Source organism: Eretmochelys imbricata, chromosome 6 (assembly GCF_965152235.1).
Source record: "Eretmochelys imbricata isolate rEreImb1 chromosome 6, rEreImb1.hap1, whole genome shotgun sequence".
Classification (NCBI taxonomy): Eukaryota; Metazoa; Chordata; order Testudines; family Cheloniidae; genus Eretmochelys; species Eretmochelys imbricata.
This window is the reverse complement of record NC_135577.1, coordinates 44,493,728-44,516,512: the sequence shown is the minus strand read 5'-3', so window position 1 is coordinate 44,516,512 and position 22,785 is coordinate 44,493,728. Positions and strand designations below refer to the sequence as shown.

Below are 22,785 nucleotides of genomic sequence, written 5' to 3'. Positions count from 1 at the left end.
GAAAGCAAACTCTAGGAAAGTTAGTGTAAACAAAGGAGAGAATTCACACACACAAAAAAAGTTAAAATAATTTTTCAGCCTTCTACTGGTTGCCATCATTTTACTACAAAGTGAGATTTTGTGATACTATGAGTATGAAAGTCCAGTAATATTGAGAAAAAAAATCAGCTTTGCTCCTGCTTTTATATTAATATCCCTGATTTGTCTACATGGCAAACATTTACAGCTAGTGTTATAGTTATGCAGGTATATAAAGGTGTATGTATAAAGGGCTTCTGCTCAGTGGAGCACTTTATTTTTGGAATTCATAGCCCATGTTTGCTGACCTTCAGGCTAAACTGCAAAGCCCATATATATATTCCCCTTCCACTTTTTTTTTTTTTTGGGGGGGGGGGGAGCACGGGGGCGAGATTTGTGAGAATCTGGCCAGTAGGGAGGGGAAAGGACTGTTGCAGGGCTTAGGTTTTGTTTACACTTTGCTGCTCATCAGAGTACTCTGTTTAGGAAGCAGCGGGCAGGAAGGGGTGGAGGAGTCAAATATTTAAACTGTATATTTACAAGATTGTCAAGGGCATGCTGACCCTAGGATGGGTGGTTTTACGGTAGTATAAATCAAAATAACTTTAAACTATGTTTAGGATCAATTCAGACAGCCTTTCATTGGACTGCTAGATTATCATGAGTGTACAGTAGCAGATGTCATTTAACAGCAGGTTCAGAAGTGCCAGTGATAATTCTATTGTAAAATACACTGCTTACCTTCGATACGTGCATCAGTATGCCCACGGAACATAGTACAGAAATCCATGTTCCTCCATCCAATGGATGGGACCCAGGGACTATGATTCGAACATCCAGGCTTCCTGAATTCAGCACTCGTCATTTAACCTCAAACTGTGGCATTTCATGCCCATGAGGTGTTCATGGCATGGGCTGAATTAAGATTTTTTTTTTTTTGAATTCAAGTCTTAAACAAAGCTCAGGCAAAAATAAGTATAATTTTCAGCAAACACTGTAGAAGTCCCTTTCAATTAATTTTAAATAAATATTAACTATACAGCTTTGGTCCATTAAGTATTTTAAAGATCTACAAATCTGTAAGTGTGTGGGTGTGAGCATCTGACAAAACTTGGAATTGGGAGAGAATTACACTAATACTCAATCAGGCCAGCCAACCCAAGATGGCTCTCAGGGAACCAATTTATCCTAGCGATGGTGAATGACACCGATTGAATTCTGCTTAGTTAGGAGTTAAACAAAAATTCTACTTAATAAGGGTGCATTCTGCAAAGCCACACAACAGGATAAGGGTATTGCAATTTAAGGGGTTCACTGTATTTTGTGGTTATATTCTCAAATTTAATATGCATTAATTTAGGTTTTGACAGAGAAAATATATCTATTCCGGGTCTAATCCAATCCCCCCTGAAGTCAGTGGGCCTTGAATCAGGTGCTATGTGTTTTGTACAGCTAATTGTTTTGTTTGCTAAAGGTGGGGTATGGTCACATTTAGAAATCTCATGGTTTATGAATATGGATCATATTTGGGAATGTAATTTTCCATTATGACAAAACTGAAATTACATATTAGCTCAAGAATTCAAGCAGATACAAAGCTGTTTATGCTGCTTTCAAGACATACTACAGAACCCATTTAGCTCCATATGAATTATTCCAGTCTCATAAAAGGCAGGCTTTCAGAGTTTATTCTAGAACAGCCTTAAGCCAAATGTTGGCTATGAATTAGAATGTTACTTTAATAGTAACCTAACTTACATTAAACTGAAAAGTTACCTTCAGTCTTGGTAGGTCAGAGGAAACTAAAACAGCATCTCCTGTCCACATTCTATTATGGACCACCGTGACAGTAATGAATAGATAGATAGATCAGTGAGCAGAGAAGCTATTTTAGCTATTAAGTCTATTTTTCAGATTACAGGCTGCATGACTAAAACATGACTCAACAGGAATAAAGTGATAAGGAAATGTTTATTCAGGAAGTACAATTGACTACAGAATACGTTTGATCTTTCAGCAATCTTCCCCCATTTTTTCCTTGCAACTGTGCTAATCTATGTCCCATTCATGCTATTTTGCTGTTCAGATGAAGACATTATCTTCTCTATTAACAGCCAGAACGTCAACGATACAAGAAGTGAAAATTAAGGACTTGTGTATTTACTTGAATACACAATCCAGTCTAGTAAAACACAATATCCTTTTAATAAATAAGTTTGAACACTAAAAATCAACATTTTGTTCAGTAGTGAAGTATTATATCCCAAGCCAGGCATATTTTATCAAAGAAGATAATGAACCTACAAGGTGGTCATAACAATTCAGATACTCATCTGAGACAGATGGCAGTAGTACCTCTATAATCACAAGAATTTTTTGCTAGTCTTTCTATTAACTCCAGACAGACGGCAAAATAAGGGGGAAAAGTGAGACCCTCAAATCCTACCCAATCAGCTGTTAAGAGAGCACACCAATCCAACCCAATCAGCTGTTAAGAGAGCCGACCAAAATGTAAACTCGATAGGATTAACTTCCACACATGCATTTTAATTTGCATAGCCGTATTCTCCTGATATGAATACTCTCAGCTCCAGGAGCGATTCTGAATTGCCAGTCACAGGTAGTGAAATTTTGGAATAGCCAGTCACAACACACTCTTTCATAAGGCTCACTGGAAGTAGAGTAGCAAATGAGGAAGCAAAAAAAACCTACACACAAAAATGTGTAATTCCACCTCTTTATTTTCTGTGTTCCTAAAATCCAGGGACTCTCAACAGCAACAGATGCATAACATCATCCACAGAAATTATTTCTGTCCTTACCTCATGATGGTGTGCCCAAGTATTGCACGTGTAGGGACTGTGTACTAACACAGTGCAGCCCCTGCACCTACTCAGTAGTAGTTAAGAATGTAAGTTTCTTGGTGATTTTTAACCCATCCTTACTTTAAAAATTACAGAGAGTTTTCAGACCATGCAAGACGACAAACTGCTAATGTAATAATTGCAATTTTAGAACAACAACAAAAAAAAGGTAATTTCAATTGTTTTTTTAATTAACCTATCCCCCAACACACACATACAATAGCATGTATGCCAGGCTTCAACCCAAAGAGTTTTGGAACAGTTGATATAGTGAATTCAAAAGCCATAGTTTATAATGGAAATGCTAATGCATTTACCTATAGCAGCTCCAGCTACACTAAAGTAAATATTTCTTTAGGGTAACAAAACACATTGCTTTACCCAGTAACACAAGGTATACAAGTTTTATAATACATATTACTGTCTTTACTTGTACTCATACTTCTCTTTAATATATAAAGCTCTAAAAACAATTCTCTACTATTTTACAATTAAATTAAAACATTTCCATGATTGGCCTAACTACTGATTTTGGTCTAAATATTTTAAACATTAACCATTCCATAAAAATATACAGTTCAAAACATGGTCCCACCAGTAAGACGCAGCCTTCTGAAACAGGCTAACGATACTCAACCATGCAATTCAGTGCTCAATATCATCTAATTGATAAATATTCATATTGCATTTCAGACTCTACTCTCAAAAATCTTTAAAATATTATCTTTAAAGTCTTACAATGCTTACAAACATCCAGAAAGGGTTCACATTTCTAACTTGCTTGTAGCAACCATACAAGTGTTATTACTTATACACTGGGCCAGCTAAGCATAAACTTCATGCCATTATTTTTAAAATTTTTAACCTTTTACCATCTTTCATACAGTGGCATTAAGTTTACAACTGACTTCATATTGTTCCATGTGAACACAGATTAGAGATGAGCCAGACACTCAGAACTGCACTTTTCCGTTTAAGCCTCTAAGAACTTACTTGTTTACAGTCAGTAGGATGCACTTAAAGCTGCCTTTCAATTGAACAGACACCCAGTGTACTGTCAAGCTACCTCTAGGTGAAGTCATTACAAGAAAGGGCACAATCCAGAACTTGGCAGATTCCAAGAAATATGTAGCTGTTCAAAAATGTAATCATCTCAACTGTGCTTAAAAATAACACTGCACCACAACAGAGAGTCATTAGCCACTTCGCATCTGGCGGCATCTGATCTGCAGATTTTCTCGTTCCTACCCCAAAGCAGGTAACACCACATTCTCTATTCATGGTATATTATGATGCTACTCATTCTGGACTAGGAACTAGAAGAATCAGATTTCTCTAGATTAGAAGTAGCTAATAGTAAATCACGTTTTGTTAAAATACAATGTTATCATTTTGGAATCTTTTGGAATCTTACAGATAATTTTGTGAGGTTTGTTAACTTTTGCAGGTCACTGTAGCTGTCAACCAGGATATCCCACGCCACTGTTTAGTCTCGCAAAAGGGAAAATCTTTATTAATTTAAGTATTAACTGCCCCCAATCCTGTGTGACTCATCTCTATAAATGATAGGATTGCAATTGGATAAATTCAAATTCCAGTTAGGACAAATACCTTTTAAAACAAGAAGTGGAAAAGTCAGGGAAATACATATGAAATTCTTTCTGCATTGCATTAAATATATTGTACTTTTTTTCTGAATACGAATAGACATGGATACAATCAAGATGAACAGCAATCAATATACAATTTTTCTCTAACTGCTCAAAAATTAGTATAAAATAATATAAATTATAGGAATGATTGTTCCAGATTTTTAGATGTCAATTATTAAAAAAATCACTAAGTGAATGTTCATTGTAAATTATTTACAGACGAGGTAACAAAATTTCCAAGTTAGTATTTATCATACTGAGTTATGACCTACCACATATGTAAAAACAATGCACTCATCAAAAATTACAAAATCCAGTACTTATTGCCAACTACACAATAAGTCATGATTAGCTTTATGTAGCTGATGTACAGTATGCTTTTAAGAAGAAAAGTGCCAAAAGCTTCATAGGTAAAAGTCTTTGATTTTTAATCAGTAAGCACAAATTTTTTTAAGAAGACTTTCATCAATTTTAAAGTAATGCCAAATGAAAATCTTTAGAAAAAAGAATGTTACAAATGTAGAAGTACATCTTATTAAAAATGCATTTAAAAAAGTCTACAAATTTGTCTCACAGTTAAAGATTTATTTGCAAAAGATCTGTAAGAACAACTGGATAGAAATGCTTGTGTAAACTATTTTTTCAAGAAGCATTTGGGTGTTTTAGAACTAAGCGATGTTAGTAATGAAGGCATTTATAAAATTGCAAACAGATTTTTTTTTAAAGGATAGCATCTTTTATAGTTTAGGGCAGTTCATGTTGTTAGGTCACAAATCAAACTGTTAATTGTAAAACCAAGTATAATTTTCTCCATAAATTATAATGTACAGTATTAGTTCTGTTGCCTGCGTTTTGCTGATCTCATTTTTTCAAATCGTGACTCCATCTCTTCCAGGACCTTTGGTGTGTAACGTACAACTAACTTAACCTTTCCTTGAGCTGCTTTCAGCAGTTCTACTGCTTTTTCATGGTGTTCTCCTTCAACGCTCTGTAAAGCATAAACCATTAAATACTACATTAGCAAAGAATACAAGTGTTGCAGAAGATTCTTTAGCTCCTTTGTTACACAAAATATTTCCATTATAATAAAAAACTAGAAGTATGACAGTTTTGAAACTGTAATGCAAGGGGCGCTATCACCCAGTTGAAGACCTGAAGCTTCAACAAGACACCGAACAAATGGTGATGGCAGACTTTGTGTTTTCTTTTCTAACTAGTGTAAAAAAAAGTAATGTGGAAATGGGTGCCAAGCAACTAATTTATCATGGGAGACAGGGAACAAGCAGACATACTGAGAGTCCCTAGATTTTATGTTTTACACACACAATAAGCACAATAAGAGAAACATTTTAAAACATGGTCCTTTACGTTTTAAAGTCTACATTTAATAGAATTTATGAAATTTTCCCTCCAGACAAATAGTATTTAGCAACTTCTCCCCACCACTGCATCCATTATAAGATCCAGGCATCATATCTTTTATCATTAGTCAGCAAAAGTTATTTCTCTCAACTTTATTATAGTTATCAAACACAATGACATTACTATCCCAAGCCTACCTCCCACTGCTGCTATTAGAAGCTAGAAGGCAGGTGGTGTACCTGTTGATTGGAGGGTTTCCCCGTTACTATAAAGTTACTTACAAAAAGAAAGACAACAGTTAAAAAAAAAAAAAACACCAAGTTATTTCTCTTCTATTAGATTTAGAAAATGTGCTTGGATATTTTCATTTTTTGTTATTCAGTTGGATGCACAAGTCGTTCTCTTTTTAAAAATCACATGAGAAGCTTATAAGGATATATGGTGTCAGTAAGAGATTTGAAAAAAAATCAATTGCAAAATAATGTGAGATTGCTTACAGTTTCTAAACTATGTCTATACAAATATATTTGAATTCTGTTGTAAACGAACAATATACACTAAATGTTACTAGTATAAAAATTCTGGAAATGTCCATTAAAAATATTTTAATGGACAAGAATCTAGTTTTCAAAATATTCTCTATTAGCTAGGTTCTGGCAAAGGCATAAACATTAAAGCCTTTGCAACAATATACTGAGCCTTGTAAGTGCTAAGTGTGACAGATATTGCAGCCACATGCAGTATCTTTGGTGAGCATATTGCATTAAATTTATTAATATTGTATATATTATTGTGAGCCAGAGACTGTATGCAACTCTATGAGGAGAGGGTTACCACAGGTCCTTCAGGAACTAAAAGCAATGGGGTGTGCGTGTGTGTGATTACTACAGTTCCTGAGATTGTAAACAGTTTGCATATACTGGTCCAGGCTGCATTTTTCCAGAAACAAAGAAAGGCCTTTTGGTATAAACGGATGAGCTTGAACTGACTTGGGGTCTTCTTTTTGATTCAACAAACAGGCAGGAACTTGGATCCAGGGGAATTTCAATCCTTGGTCTGAAAGGTTGGAAAGACTTTGGTCTACTGGTGCTCCATAAGACAGATGAGCAATTCCTGGTATGTTTAGTGTGGGGTTTAAATCTATTTATTGTTGGGGATCTTTTTTAATGTTTTCTCTGCAATACTTTTGACCTAAGAATAAATGTATTTTGCATGTTACAGTGCATGGTCACTGGTTAACAAAAAAAACAAAACAAAAAACCAAAGCAAAACAACACTGCCATTGTCATCAGAGAGAAAGCAATGCACAGGGCAGAACCTTACACAAATTAGCTTGCTGGAGGTATCACAGGGTAAGGCAGGCAACTGTACAGCCTAAAACTCCTCATCAGAAAGGAGAGAGCCATGAATCTCCATCCAAGAAAGGTGACTAGTAGGAGCCTGAAATGGTAAGTGGGCACCCTTGAGGGACCACGGAGGGGGAATACAGGTGCAGTTACTCCTGAAACTGTGACACTAAGTTAATTCTGAATACAGTTATTAAAAACAAGTCTTTTGCATATTATATATATTAAGATGTTAGGAACATGCTCAGAGGCATGAGAAGACTATTTCTTCATTTAAAATTGGTAACATACAACCAACATACCTTGCATGTGCATACACACACATCCCAGTTTTATTTATTGTTATAAATATATATTTAAATTTATGCCCACTGTCTGTTAAGCAGGGTGGGTTTGGTTTTTTTTTTTGTTTTTTTGGAGTGTCTGTGTGTGAAGAAGGCAGAAGAAGCCAGTTGAGGCTTGTGGATTCTGGTGCCAGTTCCATACTAGTCTCAGTATATTTTAGAGCAACTTGGGAATTTCTATATACACTGGCTAGCCCAAGGAACCATGGTACCAACACAGAACAACTGTAGCACTTTGGCCATGACCCCTTCCCATTCCATATGCTGGGGACTGCAGAACCAGGTGGCTTAAGAGATGACTATGCCTGTTGGGGACATCTAATAGCTCTCCAATTACCTTTGCATCACAAGCGTGGCTATGGTTACAGACTACATGACTGAATTAAAACCTAAGTCATAAAATAAGGTTAGGTATGTACAAGTAGTTACTAGAGCCTGAATTTTAACTAGTACATATAAATTAAGAGTTTTTGAAAGTACAATCAAAACTTGTGTAGTTCACTCAGAGCTGTCTGACAGTATCTGAGGAGCAAGAATTGTTCTATAAAAATATACACCAAAATAATTTAAAATCCCTTTAGCAGTCACCTTTTTCTCATCACCCAGAAGGCCGCAGGTTGGTATTTTATGTGTTGTGGCTGAATTTAAAAAAATCAGTGACTGAGTTTAAAGTACATGCTCCTTTTTATAAGAAACTGGAGGAATGGTTTTTAAAATCTCAGCACTTAAGTGAAAAAAATCACAGTCCCTGCAAAAACTACTTCATAGCTTGCACTCTGTCATAGTTTTCAGTCTCCAGCAGCATTTTTATCAGGACAATGACAACATTAAAGGACCGTCACATTATCTTGCCTTAGATTGAATGGTTTTGATACTTACCTTACAAGTTGCAAAAATTCACATTATTAAAAGTCTGCAACATCAGGGACACATGTAGCAGAACCACTTTAACACCATTGTAACTAGAGCTTAATGAATAATTGCTTTTTAGGTTTGGTGGCCAAGCCAAAGAAATCCCCAAAAAATTACAAACTAAAACTGATTCCCCCACCCCATTTTTCTTGCTGAAATAAAAAAGCAAAAAAACCTCTCTTTGGTCAGTTCAAAATGGCATTTTGAAATAGTACAGGCTGATTCCAAATAGTTTGTTTCAAAAATTTCAAAACAAACCATTTGACTTTTGAAATTTTTTCTTCAATTTTTATTCAGCTGAAACTATTCACTGGATTTGACCCCAATTTGCAAATAGTTTTGGTTGCACCAAAACAGCATTTTTCAGCAAATTTACTATTGGTTGAAAAAATTATGCCCATCGGTAACTGTAAAACTATTTCATAAGGCAATAATACAGTTTGCTTCAAAATAGAGTACCTAACATCTGAGCTTATTTATCCTCCCATGCTCTGAAATATTGCCTCAGGTAATGGTATACTTGTATTACCATTTAGTGAATTCACGTACAATAGCAAAGCATAGTCCAAGAACTCTTGTCGTACTCAAGTTTTTGTCCAATATTCTAGTCTTGCTAATTATGAATCAACTGCAAACAGCAGGATGAAATTTCTATCACTTTGCCAACACTGAAAAAAGGCACCAGGCTTATGCAGACTACAGTCTCTATACACCCTCAAGTGGACACACGTAGTTACTACAACTGAAAGTTAAAGCCAATTCCTACCACTCCGTTTACAGAAAGAAGCTGGTCTCCACGTTTCAGTCCCCCATGTCTATCAGCTATACCGCCTGGTATAATTCGAGAGATATAGATTGGAGAGTTTTGCTCTTTGCCTCCCATAATGTTGAATCCAAGACCTTCTTCTGTTTTTGGCAGTTCAACAACTCTGGGATGTGAATGACCCTCACTGGCAGCAAATGCAGCAACTGTGGCCTATAAGAAACAAAACTATTTAATTTTTCTTAAAATCAGAATCTTAGAAAGTCTCCATCTCTTATAGTCAGAGGTGGTAAGCATTTGACAAGGTTTTTGAGACAGACAATTAAGTAAACATAATGTGTATCCAACATCAGAATACGAAAACTAAGGGGCGTTTTGAATAAAATAAAAATGAATGTCATTTTAAATAACAAGTCTTTCATATCTTGTTCATACAACTTACAGATTAACCGGTCATATCAGGAGGAGACATCTATATCACACTTTTTGTGACAAACTATTACATTCTATTCTAGTTATAGTAAGACTTTTACCTTTGCTGTAGCATTAGCTCTGACTTCTGGGCTACTGCTGATGTCCACGGTTTCATACACGTGCTCATATACCTTTAGGACAAAGTTATTTAGTAGGTACATAATTTAATGGGAAAAATGAATATATAGGTTTTCTGCTTAGATGGTGTGACAAATAATATGCTGTGTTAGATGTGTGACAAGAGATCGATTTGCTACTCTCAAAATTGCATTTCCTAATTTACAGAGAGAAAGGGTATGTGCCTGAAAGACAATGAATCTGCCCTACTGGAAAGTCACCTCTAGCTGAGGCCACGTCTATACGTAAAGCACTGTAATGGCACAGCTGTATCGACACAGCTGCACTGCTGCAGCGCATCTGGTGAAGACGCACTACGCTGCCAGGAGAGCTCTCCCATTGGCATAAAAAAACCCACCTTCACGAGCGGCAGAAGCTCTCCTGCAGATATAGTGCTGTACACACGAGCACTTATGTCAGTGTAACTTATGTCACTCGGGGTGGAATAGTCACACCCCTGAACAAGAAGTTTTGTAGACATAGCCTGAGACAGGACTGCGATAGTAAGTCACACCTTCCCCTGGGCCTACTGAGTGGGCCATTAAAGCACAGTGAATATTACCATTACAACAAAATAGCACTGCTATCACCAAAACCAAAAGCAATAGCTGGATCTGCAGCTACTGCCACCCATGCCCACACACTTGGAAGAACCATTCCGAGTGCAGTGTAAGGGAGTGAGAGCCTTGGGGAGATAATAATTAATACTAGAACAGAATGTTAATCAGAAGGCGGAGATAGAAGGGCGTGCAGATCTGTACTGACTCAAGAGCTTGTCTTCACTACTAAAAAAAAAAGATGCATTTTTTACCTCAGAGTAACTAATGCACATGAGCTATCCCATAACAATACCATGAAGACAAGACACTTTCATTTTACTGCAAAGTAAACTCACTGAGGTCAAACTCTGGTGAGTTTACCTCGTGGTAAAACTGAAGTGTCTTGTCTTCACTGTGTCTTTGCCTTGTGATAGCTCATGTGTTAGTTACCCTAAGGTAAAAAACACAGCCCCCTCCCTCTCCCCCCGCCTTTTTTTTTTTTTTTTTTAGTAGTGAAGACAAGCCCTCACTTGCACTGTAGGGTACAGATGCTTGTAGCTGACAGGAAAGTCAAACTCTCAAGTTCTCTCTTCAAGAAAGGTATGAATTATTAATTGGCTTTCTGTAACCTAAGCTAATATATCCTTATCTAGGTTACTTTGGGGCAAAATTTAAATCTAAATATGTTAAGACAATTGTTCATTTTGTTTTAAATCCTTCCCTACTTTTTTTTTTAAATAAAGAATTAAGCCCCAAAATTTGCAGATAACAGATTTGAGGTCAAATTAAAAAGTAATTCAAAACAAACTCTTGCAGCAGCTAGCTTTGTTCCTGCTTGGCAGGTACAACAGTACATATGTTAGAAGCCGGCATATATCTGGTATTTTTGGTAGCTATTTGTTTATGCCAGGTTAACTTACCTCCCTCACAGCATTACAGAACTCACTTTGAAGGACCCTTTGCAAAGCCTGCAGTTTTTGTGGTGGTACTTCTCCACTCCTCTGCAATTTTTCCAGCAACTCAATAGCTCTGCAGATGTCTGAGAAAGATAGAATTTTGATAACGATGAACACTTGACTTTTACTCAGATAACGTTCTTTTAGTGCATTCATGCACACGCATACACACCACTTTGTAAGTCAGAATTAAGGATGCTTAAATGACAGGTTTCAGAGTAGCAGCCGTGTTAGTCAGTATTCGCAAAATGCTTAAATGTGTTTCCTTTAACACAATCACTAAATACTACTGAGAAGACACCAGTTAATGCATCAACATCCAGGCCCTCCCTCCTCCAATGACTCCTTGCATATCTCATCTTCAAGATCCTCATATGTTGAAATCTACTTGTGCCTCTGATCCTTTGAACCCGTTCCTAGCTGCCTTTACCACCTTCCATGCCCCACCAATGTGTGCTTTTTATGATCCCTGTCTCATTCTCTATTCTACTTTGTTTAAAATCAACATTGATCAATATCAGCATTCACACATGGAATGAGGAAAGCAACTACACAGGGAGGAAAAAAAAAAGAATTGAGCAGAAGAGCTGGTATGGGTATACTGGGTAACAGTGCACACTGTTTCAGTTACCCTGATGATTTATCCACTCTCCATCTATAGGGAGACCCACTGCCCCACATAGCTTCCTGGTCACTGCATATTCTGACTTCCTTGACTTCCTGGCTCTACTTGCCTTCCCAGTTACAGCCCCTACAAACCTCTGAGTCTTGTTGCCTCTATGCCTCCCTTCAATCCATATTTATCCACTGTTACAGAATCTACCCATGTTCACACCCTACATACTATTGTAATAATTTTTGTACAAGGCATGTCTTGTAACCATTTCTGACTTTTATGTCTCATTACTTGTATTCTCTCTCTTTGTAGTTAATAAACTTGTTTTATCTAATCCAGTGTGCTCAAGTTGAAGTGCCTGGGTAATGCCATTTGGGGTGACAAGTTATGTGCATATGATTCCCTTAAAGGAATAATGGACTTACAATATTGTGTACTCTCTGAGAGAGGACCAGGCAGTACAGTATAGATTTCTGGTAGAAATATGAGACTGGGGGTATGTTGGGGGTGACCCTGCAGTATAAGCAGGGCTGGTGAGAGCAAAAGTGTAACCCAAGTGTGGTTGGCAGCCTGCAGTTACATGTAGATGCTCAGGCTGTGGCTTGCAAGCTAGAAGGCTATTTGTGAGTGGCCCAGGTGAGAGCTACTTCACCAAGACATTGTAAGGCACCAAAGGTTGCAGGGCAGGGGTAACACAACTGCTCATTAGTCTGGACTGTACCCTGGTATGTCACACCCACCCACCTCATCCATGATAAATATTGGCAATGGGTGCTCCTGTCTGGCAGATCTGAGATCTACTGTGACAAACCACCAGGGCTTTGCTATATGGAGGAATTACTTGCATAGCAGAGCTACAAGTTTCACCTGCCAGGCAACTCTGTACAAGCCTCCCACACTACTTGCCTACATTGTTAAGGCTGAAACATGGTCAGAGGTGGCAGAGAATCTTACAGGAAAATTGTCTGAAAAAGCAAAGTTCATTGCTCTGCTTATTTCAGGTGGTGGAATCACCTATGGATTTTCTGAGTAGAGTTCTGGTCCAACTGACTGGGAGTACAGCTGACTAAGCTTAAACACTTCATAGGAAGCAGGTATGGACAGAAGAAGGGAAAACAGCTAAGGTCTGTTACTGGGCGACACTGGCCCTTTAAGAGGAAGCAGGGCCAAAGCTGTGCCATCAGCTCACTTCAACTGGGCTTAAGTGGGGGGAGAGGGGGAGTAGAAGAAAGCTGGTGAGTCAGAGCAGCCTGAGAGCACTGACAAAGAGATAGAGAAGGGCAGGTGAGAGCTGTCTGAGGAGGAACAGAGACCCAGGAAAGAGAAGCAGCAGCAGAGGAGAGCTGGTAGAAAGCCATTGAGAAGAGCGAAAAGTTGATGGTGAGGACTGACCAGAGCTGCGGAAAACCTGCCAAATTAAAGGAGAGCTTGTCAGAGGTTCCTAGGAAGAACCACCACCATCCTGGTTAGGAGAAGCTGAGCCCAAAACAAGAGTTGATGCTGGAGAGTGGATCTCAGAGCAGGAATAGGACTCATAAGCAAAGAGGCCTGGATGTGTGGGAAGAACTCCTTGCAGCAGGCTTGAGTGGAGGGCTGCAGGAAGCTGAGCTCCAAACAAGGGGTTTGTCATGCAGAAACATTCCCTGAGCTGGGTTATGACTCACAGAAAGGGAGGTTTGGCTGAGTAGAACAGTGTGGGGAGTTCTGTTGCAGGAGCCTGTCTCAGGGCTATGGGATGAGACTTATGGGAGGGAAGCAGGCCTTGGAACTCTCAGGCAGAAGACCTGGAGAAGAGGGCCCTGGAATAGCAGCTGAATGAACCATGATAAAGTGGTTACTGACTCTCAGATGGGTGACCTAGGAATCATGACCTTCGAATGGGATTGAAGAGCTGATGGACTGCAACCTTCTTTTACTTCAGGGTTTCAGAACGTTTTATCATGGTTTTATCATGAATTCTGTGGACTACTACTGCTATACAGCACCATTCACTAGGGCCAGAGACAGAAAAAATAGCTCTCTCTCCTTTCTGGGGGCAAGATGCTACACAAAGAAATTCTTACATGGAAGATAGTTCACCTCGCAATGACTTCATAAATATCTGCTTCAATTACCTTTAGTAAATGAAATAGCCAAACAATCATTCATTTTCTGATATAGCTGTAAAACTAATCTGAAAAGTTTTCAAAATAAATCACTGTTTAAAAATGTATATAGTGTGGACCTTCTAAAAATGAAACCTACATCTATCTGTGAGTTGTGAAGAATATGTATTAAGATTAGAACAACCAACAAGAATGCACTTTTATGTAGAAAACCATGATTAAATAGAGTCTTCCTGACTAATGATTTAAATCAATTTGATTTAAATCAAATCCACCCTGCTTTCACAGGACGCATACACCCTTCCAGTTTTACAAGTACCACAGGGGAGCAAAGATCAGAAGTTTTCCCTCATGCAAATCTACATATACACACAATACATTACAGCTTTATTTATAAACTGTTCATTCAACCACAAATGCAATAACTTTTGCACAGGCTTAAAGGAATTTAATTATAGGAAGAAATTAGGCAGAGAATGATAAAACTTATTTTTAAGGACAGCTGATAGCTCCACTTCTTCCAAACAAAGCTTAAACAGCATAGTGTGAAAGAATACCTGAAAAGTTAGATTATTCTCTTTGTGACACTGGCAGACCAGATGCCAGCTCTTGCCAATGCTTTAGGCTGCAGCTGAGCACTGACAAAGTCATTGCTGGAAACCAGTCCAGCTCACCTGCGTGTTAGTATGGTTAAGATGAGTATTGGACTTAAAACTATCTGTCTGGATTTTATGAATTACTAGTAAATTGCTAAACATATTAATCCTTCTTATAATGTCTGTATCCCATGCTAGAAGATGATATTTAAGTATTTGCTATATAGTTCAGAACATAACCCACCAAACAAGAAAAAACTTCACTTAGTACTAAATCCCTATGAAAGATGATTTCCTCTTGCCCATCAGGAAGGACTATCAAAACTAAATGGGCCATTGTGGAACATCACAATACAAAATGTTGCTAATTGTTCCTGCACAGGCTATGTGCAAAAGGGCTCATCCCATCATCTTGAATTCTGGAAGAAGGAAAAAAGGAGAGTAAACAAGAAAATTTGTCATCTCTTTGCTGTTTGAATTCTGACAGGGCTGGAGCTAGGAAACAGATGCAGAGATCCCCCATGGTCAACCTGGGTTACCCCTAATAGACATTCAGTGCCAACAAATTGGTACAACTCTGTCACCTTTTGGACCCCTAGACTGTAACTAATTTGTGTGTGTATATATATGTATATATATATTATACACACACACACACACAAAGGATTTATTAACTATTCATTTCTTTTTCCTGGTTAATAAATCCTTAGTTTACTTTAGGATTAGCTATAAGCAGTTGTCTTTGGTGTGATATCTAAACTACCTATTAACCTGGGATAAGTGACTCATCTCTGGGGAGTGGAAGCAACCTGAAATCTTTTGTGATCTTTGGTGTATGGCAACCAACTATCACTGAATCCAACTTGCCTGGGTGACAAGATAGACTGGAGTGCCCAAGGAGACTGTTTGCGACTCTATTATAAGACTTTACAGAGCTTCAGGGATTCATATTTGTTACTGGGTTGGTGAAATCTAATTACTGCTGTGGGAATTGTGCATCAAAAAATTAAAAATTCTGTGCACAAGTTAAAATTCTGCAAATGTTATTGGTCAAAATAATACTGTATCATCTCACCAGTTTCAATTATTTTGGAAATTTATTTCAAAATACCTATCAGCAAGTATGTCTGTAACAATACAGACATACACAAAAATTCCCTCAGGAGTAACAAGTTAAAGAAACCCCTACGACAACCCAGTTCCTATTTCTCTGCCTCCTCCCTGCCCCCAGCCCAGACACTCACACTCCCTACCCTCCAGAGGCCAGCTGCACATTCCCCCTTCCCCCCCCGACACTCAGACCCCCGAGCCTCAGAGGCCAGCTGCAGCCCCCCCCATCCTGGCCCAGACATTCACACCCTCTACTCCCCAGAGCCCAGCCACCCCCACCGCCAAGACACTCACATCCCCTACCCCACAGAGACCAGGGATCCAGAGCAAGGAACAGTCCTTTGCTGGGTCCCAGGCTTGCACGGAGTTTTCTGCGTGCTGCCATCTCCTTCCTTCAGTGCTGGGAACTGTAGCTACTGGGAACCCTCCAGTTCCCTTCTCCTCCCCTCAGCTTTGTCTTTTATTTGCAAGCTGGGCTATGCCAGGTTCAGCGGCCCCTAGTAGCAGCTCTGTAGCCCATTTTGGGGTGTGGGGGGGATTTCTGCAAAATTCTGCATTGCGCAGTAGCGCAGAATTCCCTCAGGGCTATTGAATTATAGAACACACATCCAATTTGGGGGGTCTGCCCTGCTTTTTGACAATTTGCCCTGAGGTTGGCACTCTCAGTCGTGAACCACTCCTGACAGTGTGATGCTCTTTTAGTGAACATTTAAGGTTGCAGAACAAGTCTTAGAATGCCTGGAAATATATACATATATATTTTAATAAATGCAAAGTTGATTTAGTAAAATTTTTTTCAATATCGAATCAGGCTCTGTTAACATGTTCCTCTGACGCAATAAAAATTTCCCACCAGAATCAAACACTGCATAAATAGAAAAGGAGTACTTGTGGCACCTTAGAGACTAACCAATTTATTTGAGCATGAGCTTTCGTGAGCATAAATAATTACATTATATAACCATAATAGTAGTACTATTACATGTGCTGTGGAGTCTAACATTCCTTTCTGTAGCAAGTCTTCCATTGTTTGCACCTCATGCTGAACTAGACTGAACTGTCCATCCCATCTAAAGCATTTATAATCAGATTACTAATATCTGGATGCCTAATACTCCACTTTGAAACAATTTTTTTTTTTTTTTGCCAAATGGATATCATGCTAGGGTTTGACTACCTCCCCTTCATTCTCCAGTTTCTACTATTCAAGACAGGAACCTGATAAAAGGTTTTTTATTTTTTTTTTTTTAAAAGGGGTGGGGGGTTGTGGTTTTTTTTTTGCAAAAAGCTCAGAAGACAGACTAGATCTTCTCTGGTAAGGTATTCCACAGTCTAGGAGCTGGAACTGAGAATGCCTTGCCTCCAGCTCCCTGAAATTTCATCCTAGGAACTCAATTTCCATATCCCTCTGAATGAAACTGTGTTCGTCAGTCAAAAAAAGGCAATCTCTGAAGGACCCTGGCCCCAGCCCAAAATGTGTTTCAAAGATTAAACTAAGGATGCAAATAGGGAGCCAACAGAAGGTACAGGGCACTGATGTAATGTTCTTTTGCTTGTAAGTTCCCCAAAAGAGTGGAGAGGCCACACATTGCGTTATATAAGGTGGAGTAGGATTTAATTTATGTCTGTAGAATGCTCAGAACCTTCAGACACTAATTTTGAGATCCAGTGTGTCTTTTACACAAGTACAGTGTAAGGGGCAGTACATAACTGTATTGCCCCAAAAGCAGCTCAAGCCTGGTTGATGCATAAATTTTGTACCATTATAATTATTTCATGCACTCAGATTCTAAGGCCAGAAGGGACCATTGTGATCATCTAGACGCATCTCCTGTATAACACAGGCCACAGAACTACCCCAAAATAATTCCCAGAGCAGGGGTAAGTTGATTATTTTTTGTTAAGGTTCAAATTTCTTGGTCAAGATATAGTCAAGTTCCAAACTCCAGAGAAAAATAATAAAAAATAAGAATTATGATGAGTAAATAAAAACATTTCGGGGTCTATTCAAAAGCGTCTGGAGGTCCAGATTTAGCCTGTAGTCTGCCTATTGACTACCCTTATCCTAGAACCTATCTTTTAGAAAAACATCCAATCTTGATTTTAAAATTGCCGGTGATGGAAAATCTACAGCCCTTGGTAAATCGTTTTAATGGTTAATTACCCTCACGTAACAATTCACACCTTATGTCTGGTTTGAATTTGTCTAGCTTCAATTTCTAGACACTGGATCATGTTATACCTTTCTTGGCTAGACTGAAGAGTCCTCTATCATCACATGCCAGCTTCCCAGGTAGGTACTTAAAGTAAGCTACTTATAAATTAATCAAGGCACCCCTTAACTTCTTTTTGTTAAGCTAAATAGATCGAGCTCCTTGCATCTATCACTAAAAGGCATGTTTTCTAATCCTTTAATCATTCTTCTGGCTCTTCCCTGAATCTCCTTCAGTTTAACATCATTCTAGACTTGTTGACACCAGAATTGGACACAATATTCCAGCACGGGTCACAGCAATGCCAAAGAGGAAGTAAAACAACCTCTCTATTCCTACTTGAGATTCCCATGTTTACGCATCCAAAGATTGCAATGGCCCTTTCGTCCAGTTAGGGGGCGTGATTTTTTAAAACAAAAACAGTTATACAGGTGTAACTGGTATCCAGAGGGTGAATGCTGATATTCCAATATAAGCACTTTTATGCTGGCATATCTTTTTTCATACTAATACAGTTAATGCAGTACAACTTGTGTATAGACAAGGCCTCAGTCCCAATCTCTCTCCAGGTTCTCCTGGTGCTCTGAAGAGGGAGTAAACTGAGCTACGTCTATAACTGGAACAACATGCCTTCCCAAGTGTAGCTATGTCTCCCCCACTCCGATCCTGCCCTATTCTGCCCCATTCACTCCCACCCACCAGCATGAGGTTGAGGAGGTGGGGGAGATACAACAGTTCTATGGAGCCTTCCTGCACTGCTACCCATGATGTGGTTAACTGGGCACTTTGTGCTCCCTTTCACTGCTACACTAGGTATGCCTCAATTTGGGCCATTATTCAAAACAACAAGAGACTAAACTGGATACTGAACTGACTCAAGAGGGGTTTTAAGGAAAAAACCTCACACACTTGGAGATAATGCCATTAAAGGCAGCAAATTAAAATAATTAACAAAAGCAACCAAACCCACACCACACTATTTAAAGGATGGATTATATTTGCAGCAAGCAGATATACTGATTATCACACGCACTTTAAAAGTGAATTTTTGGTGACTGAGGTAGGAACTAGACTGACAATCCTGGAGGTAAAGTTAACTAGAACAGAGGTATCTTAAAGACATTAGCAGTGCAAGGTTCTCTACACTATTCTACTAGTGCCACCACTCTAAAAGATAACCTCAAGGTGTGAGAGGTTACTCGCTCATCCTTGGCCTCCAGTGAAATTGCTAAAAAGGGTGTTGGTTGTGATTCAAGCAAGAGAGAAGAGATTTCTTCTATATTTGCCTCTGTATGCAGTATCGTAGCCATGTTGGTCCCAGGATATTAGAGAGACAAGGTGGGTGAGGTACTATCTTTTATTGGACCAACTTCTCTTGCTGAGAGAGAGACAAGCTTTTGAGCTTTCAGCTCTTTTTCAGGTCCTGAAGCTTGTCTCTCTCACCAACAGAAGTTGATCCAATAAAAGGTATTACCTCACTCACCCTGTCTCTCTAATATGTGCCTCTGGTTAGCAGATTTAGTCCTGTTGCTAGTAAACGTGTGGTAATTTTTTAAAACATTTTCCCTCATTTCCTAGGTTACATACCAACTCTCTGTAATCAGTTTATTCCCTTACCTTGATAATATCATTTAATTATCCAAAGTCAACACTACCACAATTAACAGAGGTTGGTTATTTCTGCAAATAGTGCTGCCTGTCAGTAGATGTCATAAATACACACACAACTATACAGTACTCTTTCCCCCCCTCCTTTCTTAAGAGGCAAGACCAATATGCAAGAAAACATAAAACAGTTCTTTTGTTCCACTGATTCCTACTAGACAACTCTGCATAGATTTGTTTATTTTCATGGATAAAGCACAATGGCAGGGTAATGAGGTGGAGGAGGATGCTGCCCCAGGTTTTACCAAGAGCAGCTAATCCCACTGCCAAAGCAGCTGCTCTAATTCGCAAGCTTTGGGGGAGGGGAACCGCTACAAGTGATTTATTTGTGGAACAGGGAGAAGAAAAGAAAATAATCAGAAAGTTTCAAGAGCTGCATTCTGAGGTAGACAACATATCTGAACTAACAATATATGCATTTACTCTCACACACACAAATACATTAACTTTGAGTTAAGACTGTGTATCTCATAACCCGATGCATCCGATGAAGTGAGCTGTAGCTCACGAAAGCTTATGCTCAAATAAATTGGTTAGTCTCTAAGGTGCCACAAGTACTCCTTTTCTTTTTATCTCATAAATGCACACTAGTAAAAAGCAATGAAATAGGCTGTTAAGTTATCCACACTCCTGCTCATTTCCTTTTCTACCTTTAACTACCTCCTTTCCATCACCAAAATACCACTGCATCCCAAACAATCAATATTCAGCCTAATGCCAACCACTGATTATGCATTAGTATGTTCAGAGACTCAACTGAACATACTAATGTGTGGGGTTGATGTGACTTTCAAAAACTGCACTGTACCTGTACAGGGTTTTGTATTGATGTGACAGACATGGTGCTAGACTGAAAATAGTCATTAGAGAAGGAACTTGAACTTAAGTGTCTCTCATTTCAGGTGAGTACCCTGACCATTATGCTACAAACTCTCTCAAACGGTGTCTCTCTCTTGTTGACCCAATGGCTATTTAAGTATTTTCTACAAAGTGGAACAGCTTCAACAGAAGAGATAGACAGCCTCATCCCAGAATCCACCATATCCCAGTGGTTGGGCTAGTCACGTGAGTTAGAGATGGGGGCAAGCCTATGCTCTGACTTGGGGCTTTGAACCAGGGGACCCACATCCCAGTGAGTGCTCTAAGCACTGGACTATTAGGTATAAGGTGGAGTACAGGCAGAAGCACCACCACCTCCTTCCCCCGATAAGCTTACAGCTTTCTATGAATCCCACACTTAGACTATGTCTACACTAGAGAGCTTACAGCTGTTGTACCAGTGCAGCTACGCTGCTGTAAGATCTCTCCTGTAGCCACTCTGTGTCAACAGGAGAGCGCTCTTCCATTGACATAATTAAACCACCCCAATAAGCGGCGATAGCTATGTTGGGAGAGGGAGAAGCCCCCCCCAGCGCTGTCTATACTGGTGCTTCTGGCAGCGTAACTTATATCACTCAGGGGTGTGGTTTTTTCACACCCGAGCAACATAAATTATACCAACAAAAGTGGTAGTGTAGACGTAACCTTAGGTATTTAACTCTCCCCATGTACTGTATAGGCCTAGGCACCTAATTCCACTTAACAGGGTGCCTATAAATCAGGTGCTGCAGTGCTCAGGTTGCATCCTAGCCTGGTTGGTCAGGATGAGTGGAAATAATATGAACTGGGGAGGGTGGGAGAGAACAGGAGAGAATTACTTAAAGTTGAATAGATGGTTTATTAAATGATGTAAATGTCTATTTCCTTGTTTATTGCCTCCTTCACTCATTCTGACAATCTATCAAGTTTAACTCAAAGTTGAGAAGTTTTCTATGTGTAAAATTCCTACTATCGCTATCCCTCACAAGGTGTGTGCAAAACACTATCCAGTAAGACACAAATCCAGGATGGAGTGGATGGGGAAATTCTAACAAAATTGTAAAGGGAAAAATTTTTAAAAAAGTTTTTTTTCCCATTGAAAAACCAAACTCAGCCTTGCAGACACTCACTTAAGTGATGAAAGCCAAAAGGAAAATCTGTGTCTAAGATTATCATCCGCGGGAGCCTGATAAGAAGGAATTAATTTCCTGCCTTGGGGTAAATAGAGGAACCCCAAAAGAAAAGGAGTGCTTGTGGCACCTTAGAGACACCTCTGCCTTAGAGGAACCCACAGACGTGTGTGTGGGGGGGGGGAGTGGGGAAGAGAAAGAAGAAGAGACTAATGGTTAAAATGTTTCTGCTGCTCCAACCAGTACTTCTCGCCTCGAAGATGTACAAGGAAAATTCAAAGGCCCCGGGAGGACCCGGCTCGGGAGAGGGAAGGGGGCCAGCGAAGCGAGAGCCAGGAGAACACGGCCCCGCTGGGCACGCATTAGAAGACCCCAATGCGCCCAACCCCTGGGGCCGCCGGGCACCTCGGGGCTCGCCCCGCCCGGCCGCCGCAGAGGGACGTTGCTCTGGCACTCCGTGGGGACGTGTCACGGAATTGCCGCAGCCAGGGGGACGGTGGGGAGAGGGGCCCACCCAGGGCTCCGCCCCCTCGGACCGCGCCCGCCCAACAGCGCGGCCCGGCTCCGCTCCCCGTCAGGAGTCAGCGGGCCGGCACCGAGCGCTGCCGCTGCGTCACCCGGCGCGGGGAGCCGGGCAGAGCCCCGCACGCCGCTCCCGTTTCCCCAAGGGTGGCCGCTCTCCCCTGGGGAAACGGCGGCGAGGCTGGGCCGGAGCCGCGCTCACCTCGCTCCAGCCGCACAGACTCCCCCAGCGCCGCCATCTTCTCCCCGCTCGCACCCGGAAGTGACGCGCGCCGCGCGGAAGGCCACGGCGCGCGGGAGCGGCAGGGCCCAGCCCCTGCCTGCAGGGCGGGGTCCCGGGGCTGGTCCCGCAGCGCGATCCTGGTGCGTCTGGCTCCAGGCCCTGCGGCTGCGCGGGCTCCGCTCCGCGGAATCCGTCCCAGCGCCGGGGCGGGCAGGAGGCTTCGCAGCTGGGCTGCCCGCGGCGGCGACGGGGGGAGGCACCCGGGCGGTGCCTGCTGCTGCGGTGCCACCGCTGTGTCTCGGCGGCCTGGGGGAACCCTAGGGCACGTCCCCGCGTGCCATGAATCCCAGCGCAGTGTGCGTGGTGTAGTGTGTGTGTGCGCCGCTCCTCTGCCATCAAT

General features: G+C 40.4%; 1 protein-coding gene across 1 annotated transcript; it reads right to left on the bottom strand.

Annotated features, from left to right (window-relative positions):
- Nucleotides 1-1,970: 1,970 nt before the first annotated feature.
- Nucleotides 1,971-22,409, bottom strand: LIN7C (lin-7 cell polarity scaffold C). The gene is made up of 5 exons (XM_077818485.1): nt 22,365-22,409; nt 11,312-11,430; nt 9,795-9,866; nt 9,265-9,474; nt 1,971-5,522 (listed from the first exon to the last, which is right to left on the bottom strand). The coding sequence occupies exons 1-5, from the start codon at nt 22,399-22,401 to the stop codon at nt 5,367-5,369; spliced, it is 594 nt and encodes a 197-aa protein (XP_077674611.1). The 5' UTR covers nt 22,402-22,409; the 3' UTR covers nt 1,971-5,366.
- Between the last annotated feature and the right edge of the window lie 376 nt (nt 22,410-22,785).